Source organism: Ammodytes marinus, assembly GCF_949987685.1.
Source record: "Ammodytes marinus genome assembly, contig: scaffold_89, whole genome shotgun sequence".
Classification (NCBI taxonomy): Eukaryota; Metazoa; Chordata; class Actinopteri; order Uranoscopiformes; family Ammodytidae; genus Ammodytes; species Ammodytes marinus.
Window position 1 is genome coordinate 162501 of NW_027648041.1, and position 7773 is coordinate 170273.

The 7773-nt window shown below is 37.4% G+C and overlaps 2 protein-coding genes across 2 annotated transcripts in view; both read right to left on the reverse strand.

The window, feature by feature from the left end:
* The window catches only part of LOC307271150 (EF-hand domain-containing family member C2-like), a gene marked incomplete at both ends in the record, with an annotated part of 33571 nt that extends 30212 nt beyond the window's left edge, over positions 1–3359 (reverse strand). Inside the window, one exon of the mRNA XM_080055023.1 lies at positions 3318–3359. Coding sequence (XP_079911149.1) covers positions 3318–3359 — 42 coding nt within the window. The remainder of the gene's footprint in view (positions 1–3317) is intronic.
* A 2373-nt stretch (positions 3360–5732) lies between these two features.
* Positions 5733–7595, reverse strand: LOC307271151 (FUN14 domain-containing protein 1-like; the record flags this gene model as incomplete). The annotated part of the gene is made up of 2 exons (XM_080055024.1): positions 5733–6519; positions 7467–7595. Coding segments are annotated over 2 exons (207 nt in total), but the record flags the coding sequence as incomplete, so codon positions are not given.
* Positions 7596–7773: the final 178 nt, after the last annotated feature.

Here is a 7773-nt window from a genome sequence, read left to right on the forward strand (position 1 = left end):
GTTGGCAACAAAAGTGAGTACACCCCTAAGAAAAAATTTCCAAATTGGGCCCAAAGTGTCAATATTTTGTTTTGCCATCATTATTTTCTATCACTGCCTTAACCCTCTTGGGCATGTAGTTCACTAGAGCTTCACAGGTTGCAACTGGAACCCTCTTCTACCCATTCATGACGACATCAAGGAGCTGGTGGATATTAGAGTCCTTGCGCTCCTCCATCTCCCGTTTGAGGATGCCCCAAAGATGCTCAATAGGGTTTAAGACTGGAGACATGCTTGGCCAGTCCATAACCTTTACCCTCAGCTTCTTTAGCAAGCCAGTGGTCGTTCGGAGGTGTGTTTGGGTTCGTTATCATGTTGCAGTACTGCCCTGCGGCCCAGTTTATGAAGGGAGGGGATCATGCTCTGCTTCAGTATGTCACAGTACATGTTAGAATTCAATGAACTGTAGATCCCCAGTGCTGGCAGCACTCATGCAGCCCCAGACCATGACACTCCAAACACCATGCTTGACTCTAGGCAAGACACACTTGTCTTTGTACTCCTCACCTGGTTGCCGCTCCACACTCTTAACACCATCTGAACCAAATAAATGTATTTTGGTCTCATCAGACCACAGGACATGGTTGCAGTAATCCATGTCTGTTAAGTAAGTAAGCCGTAGTCTGTTTGTCTTCAGCAAAACTTTTTGTGGGGTTTCTTGTGCATCATCTTTAGAATAGGCTTCCTTCTGGGATGACAGCCATGCAGACCAGTATGATGCAGAGTGCGGCGTATGGTCTGAGCACTGACAGGTTGACCCCCCACCCCTTCAAGCCCTTCAGCAATGCTGGCAGCACTCATACGTCTATTTTCCAAAGCCAACCTCTGTGTACGACGCTGACCACGTGCACTCAACCTTCGTAAACTGGGCCGCAGGGTGGTATTGCAACATGATAACGACCCCAAACACACCTCCAAGATGACCAGTGGCTTGCTAAAAAAGCTGAGGGTAAAGGTTATGGCCTGGCCAAGCATGTCTCCAGACCTAAACCCTATTGAGCATCTTTGGGGCATCCTCAAACAGAAGGTGGAGGAGCGCAAGGTCTTTAATATCCACCAGCTCTGTGATGCTGTCATAAATGGGTGGAAGAGGGTTCCAGTTGCAACCTGTGAAGCTCTAGTGAACTACATGCCCAAGAGGGTTAAGGCAGTGCTGGAAAATAATGGTGGCCACACAAAATATTTACACTTTGGGCCCAATTTGTAAAATTTTTCTAAGGGGTGTACTCACTTTTGTTGCCAGCAGTTTAGACATTAATGGCTGTGTGTCGAGTTATTTTGAGGGGACAGTAAATTTACACTGTTATACAAGCTGTACACTGACTACTTTACATTGTATCAAAGTGTCATTTCTTCAGTGTTCTCCCATGGAAAGATATAATGAAAAATGTGAAGAAATGTAAGGGGTGTACTCACTTTTGTGAGATACTGTATGTCCATATTTCTGCATATTTTGGACCAAGGCCTAGTGCCGCCATCTTGAAAGTGTCATAGTTGGAATGTCATCAGGTGCATTGTTTAAAATGTAGAATTGTTCTTGTCCTTGAAGGCCACTGTAGCTTCTGTTATTATTCTAAAGGGTTGGGGTTACCCAGGGAGTGTTGCATTCTAGAACTTTCTAGAACTTTGTAGAACTTTCTTGATGATGTCATATTACACACTGCACCTTTAAATAATAACAGAAGCTACAGTGGCCTTCAAGGACAAGAACAATTCTAAATTTTAAACAATGCATCTGATGACATTCCAACTATGACATTTTCAAGATGGCGGCACTAGGCCTTGGTCCAAAATATGCAGAAATATGGACATATATGAGACCCTTTCTAAGGGAAAAAATAATAATTCAAAACATTTTTTTCAGCTATTATGCCCTAAATGAAATGTACTTATGGATATTATAATTACTTTCTACAAAATCTGCTAGGAAATAAAAACCCAAATTCTACACACTGCAGGTTTAAAGTTACTACTGGGCTTGACTGTATACTGTATGACTGTGTGTGTGAGTGAATGGAACCTGGAACCCTGTAAAGTTGACCAATTTAAAAGGTTGCTTAAGACTCACTTTTTTTGCATTGGCCTTTAACAGAAGTTCAGCTTTTGGGGAACTTGAGCTGTCTTTTATTTGTTGCTAAATTTTATCTGTTGTGTTTTATAATTATTTTTTTTCTTAGAGACGTAATTACTAGTATTTTACTATGCTTTTATTTTCTATGCACATTGTAAAGCACTTTGTGACCCTCTCTGTGTGAAAGCGCTGTATGAATAAATGTTTCTTAATTACTTGCTTACTAATTTCAGTGAAAAACATACAGTGAAATGGGCGTACTACGATACAACGACTAAATATTAAATGTAGGCTATTTATAATTAGCTTATAATGACCTATGGACACAACATGCTTCTCTTTAGTCCCAAATGGCCATTTAAAAATACATCAAAAACATTCAACAATGAAGTGTATTCACATTATAATAGCCTAGAAAAACCTATTTACATATTACATATCTTATTTTACATTCAACTCATAACTATTATAACCAAATAATAGTCTAAAGAATAGCCTACATTTGACAGTAGCCTACACCATATTTCTTAACCGATTTCAATAGACTGTAGGCATATAACAACCCAGTCTCACAGTGAAATGTTTTAATACTTATGTTGGTCCACAGCTGAAAACATAGTTTCACAAAAACAGCCCTGCAATGAGAGATTTGAGTTGTTTGCTTCCAATTTAAAATGATTGTGCAGTGGAAAAAAGTACAGCCTACACATTTCACTGTGATGGGTAACTAACTAGGTTAGATATTCACCTTTGAAAAAACAATCTGACCATTTCAGTGCCAATTTTGAGAAACTTATACGATTTGTGCAATGGACCAACGTTTTTACATAGCTTATATTTCACTATGGGACTGGGTTAATCAATAAGAACAGCGCCTTCTAGGGTCACACATTCTGACAGGTCACAGCTTTCGGTGCAACACCTGTATCGATAAAATTCCTGTTTGTAGGCCTATAAGCCACAAAGTGAATAACTCCAATTATTATTGACCATTTATATTTGTATTTAAAATTATTTTGTTGTAGGCTATCTGTTGTTATTAAATTGCTATATAGCCTACACACACGTAGCTGAGTAGCTAACCTGCCAACTAGCATATTGTAGGCTAAATTCAACTTGCAATAGTCAACAGTTTAGTCTCGCAAAACCAAACTACAGCAAGTAGTCAACAGTTAATGTGAAATAAACCAAATGTCGTGAATCTTACCCGTTTATTGGGGGAGTTCCCGGGTAGAAACGGTAACGCCATGACTGTGTAATAGTTCAAACAAATTCGGGATTTTTTTAACTTATTTTAACTCAGCTGATCTGCATTTCCCAACGGCATGTTGTTGGTTACCATGGACGCGGTTTGTTTTGGGGACGTCTCGTAGCAACCACCGTAACAAAATATTTTTCAGTTTTCGCTCCTAAAATTGTCGTAAAAACATTTTATTTTGATATTCAAGTGGATTTAAAAAATGTGAGTGAAAAATAAACAATTAATTTACTATTTAAAAAGATGTATCACGTGTCCAGAGACATGTTTTTAACTGTCTCATAGGCTGACACATTTTGATAATGTTTTGGCACGCTCTACAATGCCTGTGAACTGTGTTTTGTGTCTAGTTTTGAGTGTGAAACTTTTATTTTTTTATTATCTCCTTCTTGGCCAGGACTCTCTTGAAAAAGATATTTTGAATCTCAATGAGAATATTCCTGGTAAAATAAGAGTTAAAAAAAAAACTATTAAAAAAAAAAACTAAAAACACAAATAGGCCAAATTTCAGAACAGGTAGGCTACTTCATTAATTATAGGAGGCCACACATAGGCTACTGTGTAAGTGAAAGTAAAACAATGCTCTGATAATAAAGTAATTAACACATAAACCATCATAGCAAGAGACACTTATTAGACTATAGTGTTTTTGAGTGCCTTGAAAAGCGCTATATAAATCCAATCCATTATTATTATTATTATTATAGACTGTTTTGTGTCTATTAGCCTACACACAAAAAAACAAGGCCTAGGTTTTTATTCCTAAAATTTAAATTTGACACAAAATATAGGCTACAACAGTTCGAGGTATCCTACTACTTGAAAAGATGTGAATTCAAAATGAGGCTAAACTTCATAACTGCACTGTAGTCTATAGATATTTTTGGGCTGTAAACTAATACAAACACAGGCCTACTTGTGTAAGTTTAGTTGGGCTTAATCTGAAAGGTGCAGTGTGTAATATGACATCATCAAGTAAGTTCTAGAAAGTTCTAGAATGCAACGCTCCCTGGGTAACCCCAACCCTTTAGAATAATAACAGAAGCTACAGTGGCCTTCAAGGACAAGAACAATTCTAAAGTTTAAACAATGCACCTGATGACATTCCAACTATGACACTTCCAAAATGGAGGTGACAAGGCCTTGGTCCAAATATGGACATATATGAGACCCTTTCTAAGGGGAAAAATAATAATTCTAAAAAAGAAATTCAGCTATTATACACTAAATTAAATGTACTTATGGATATTATAATTATTTTCTACAAAATCTGCTAGGAAATAAAAACCAAAATTCTACACACTGCAGGTTTAAAATACAGTGCACATAGCCTAGCCTACTGTATAAGTGAAAGTAAAAGCACTCTGTAATAATACACTCATAAACCTGCAGTGAGTCAAGGCATCCTAAATCACTATCGGTCCAAAGTACAAGGACATGGCCGTGCAGTGTTGTTGTAGACAGTCAACACTTTTTTTTTTTTTAAACCTTTATTTATACAGGTAAATCCCATTGAGACCGAAGACTATTTTTCAAGGGAGACCTGTTTTCCTTTCCCACGTTACCATTCACACACACATTCGTACACCGATAGCAGCAGGCTAACTATCGACATTCACACGAGGCAAGGTGGGTGAAGTGTCTTGCCCAAGGACACAACAACTATGACACAGGTGGCAGGGCGGGGATCGAACCTCCAACCCTTTGATCATCGGCCGACCCGCTCTACCATCTGAGCCACAGTCACACTGCATGGCACACAACCATAGCACGCCAAATTTAGACATTTTATTGCCATATATCGTATCGTGTGTGTTAAGTATCCAATCCTCACAGTTATGGCATTGACCATCCTTAGAATAAATCCCCACACTATCTATCTATTTAGTATGGTAGAAAAAAAGATTTAGGATGTCCCGATTCTTGTGGCCAGATTTAGTATGGTTAGAAATACCCAGATCACGTCGACGGAGCACCATATGAAAACAACCGGGGATGAGACGGATAAAAAAAAGCAAGAGGCAAGATCAAGGCGCAATGCTATGATGAAATAAATAAGTAAAAGTATGTCCCAATAGTATGCCTACTGCATCCTAACTAGATTCTTTTTATGGTCAGATGTAGTATGTAGGATAGAAAAAGAAAGAGTATGTGATTTGGAACGGAAAATTCCTCTTTGTATCGGATTCAGACAGAGTACAAATGTGACCAATTCTTAAGACACAGACACAGAATAAAGTGATATAAGAATACTAAAACAACACTTCATATAATATAAATTGTAAAAAATAAATTTGAAACAATTCACTGATTTCTATTGTTTATATTGTTTATTCTTTGAACTCACATAGTAGACAAACCACTTTCCTTCATAACAGAAGAGTCAATCTACCAAAACAAAGCTAAGAGATGCAGGGGAGGGCTGACGTCACCCATCAAATCAATGCAGCACTCCTTAAAAAAAAAAAAAAAAAAAGGCAAAATAATAATAATCCCATATCTGTCCGCACTATATGATTGATTACAATGGGAGTCAATGGGCGCCACCTGCAAAAATTAGGGTGAATTTTTTAAATCTACATTTATTTTTGGCTAAATTGCGCGCAACAAGGCAGCAATAACAGTGCAAACGCTTTCATTTTGTGACACGATAACATTGAGGTACAAAAAAATAAATATAGCCTAGAGAACAATTTCAACAGTCTGACGGCCCTTTACATTTTATCAATAGAATAGTTTGTTATGATATGTATTATTCATTATTATTTTTTTGGCCTGCATAAGAAGTGGAGTATTTATTTTAAGAGGTTAAAACCCATAAGGTCCACGTAATGTGACACAGTGTTTTATATTGTGGACGTACAGTTTTAAAAGTAAGACAGAAACACCGATGTATACACAGCTTTAAATGCAGAAACACAAACAAGCTAAGATTTAACATTTGGTTACTTCCAGTCAAAATATCCAGCAATGATTCCTCCCTGTAGTTTTCCCCATAACATTCAAAATCTCGTTTTTCGTGACTTTTCGTAGATACTCTGATTTTTCGTCGACGCATCCGATTGGTTGAATCTTAAGACGCCATACCGAGCAGGAATCCACCGATGAAACTGCTCGTCACAACGATGTTCTTCTTCACGAACTCTGTGGACTGAAAAAAGATCAAATATATTGTTTAGTTATATTATCAAACCCGCTCAACTGAAATGCTCATGTTATATGTCCCCTATGCCCGGTCTGAGCTTGGTAAAACCGCTTTTAGCCATAGTGCCCCTGACTCCTGGAACAGCCTACAACATACAATTAAAATAAATACACTCATAACTGTTAACCAATTTAAAATTATTATTTTGAATCAGCCCCTCTACACTTGTAACTGTTTTAATTAGGCTATTGTCTCTCATTCAATTGATCTGAATGTTTTAAATTGTTGTTGTGTGTGTGTGTGTAAACTTGTTATGTATTCTCATTGTATATTGTGTATCTGTACACACTCGACGTCATTGTAAAAGAGGGTCACCCCTCAATTGATCTTTCGAGGTTAAATAAAGGAAAATTAATATAAGCACAGCACACTCTTTATACTTGCATTTATTTTACTTCGAACCTCAAAACAGACATTTGCAAACACATTTCAAATTATTTTTGAGAATTGTGATGCATTTGTAAAATTTACTTTATCCTATTTTTTCCTTTTTCCTTCAAAAAAAACAATAGCAATACGTCCTTTAATGTCTCTCAACATGACTGTATCGAATCCACACCGTGTTAAAAAGCTACAGTGTGTAATATCAGAGTATTTAGCATCATCTAGTGGTGAGTTTCTAGATGTCAACGCTCCCTCGCTAACCTCTCTTCTTTGGGGAGAATTTACAGAAGCTACGGTGGCCTCCAAGGACAAGAAGCTATAGTTACTAAAGATGGCCTCATCCACCACTGCCTCAAGTCTTTCCACAATATCAAGTGATGAGGTGAAGATGTATTTAGTTATTTATTCTATAGTACTTCTTCTTCTTCTTGGTCTTCCAACCGGTGCATTTCCCCAGGACGCCCACTGTATATAAAAACGTGTCAGGCTTGTTTACAAACAATCTTTACCTTGTCGACAAAGGAGTTGATCTCGGGTCCTGCTTGGTGGCTGCCTTTCTTCAGCGTCTTCTTGGCTTTGTTGACGTCCTTCTCCACTCTCTTCCAGTCGACCTGGATGTAGCCGCTGTTATTGGCAATCTGTGGAATAGAGTCAGAAAAATGTAATGTAAAGGTATATATATTATTTTTTTTTCACAATACTGTCTATTTATTGTCGTTTTGCCTTTTTTTTTTTTTAAATACAACACACAAACAAACACCATCACAACAAGGACATACAAAAAAGAAACATAACAAAATAAAACAAATTTATCCC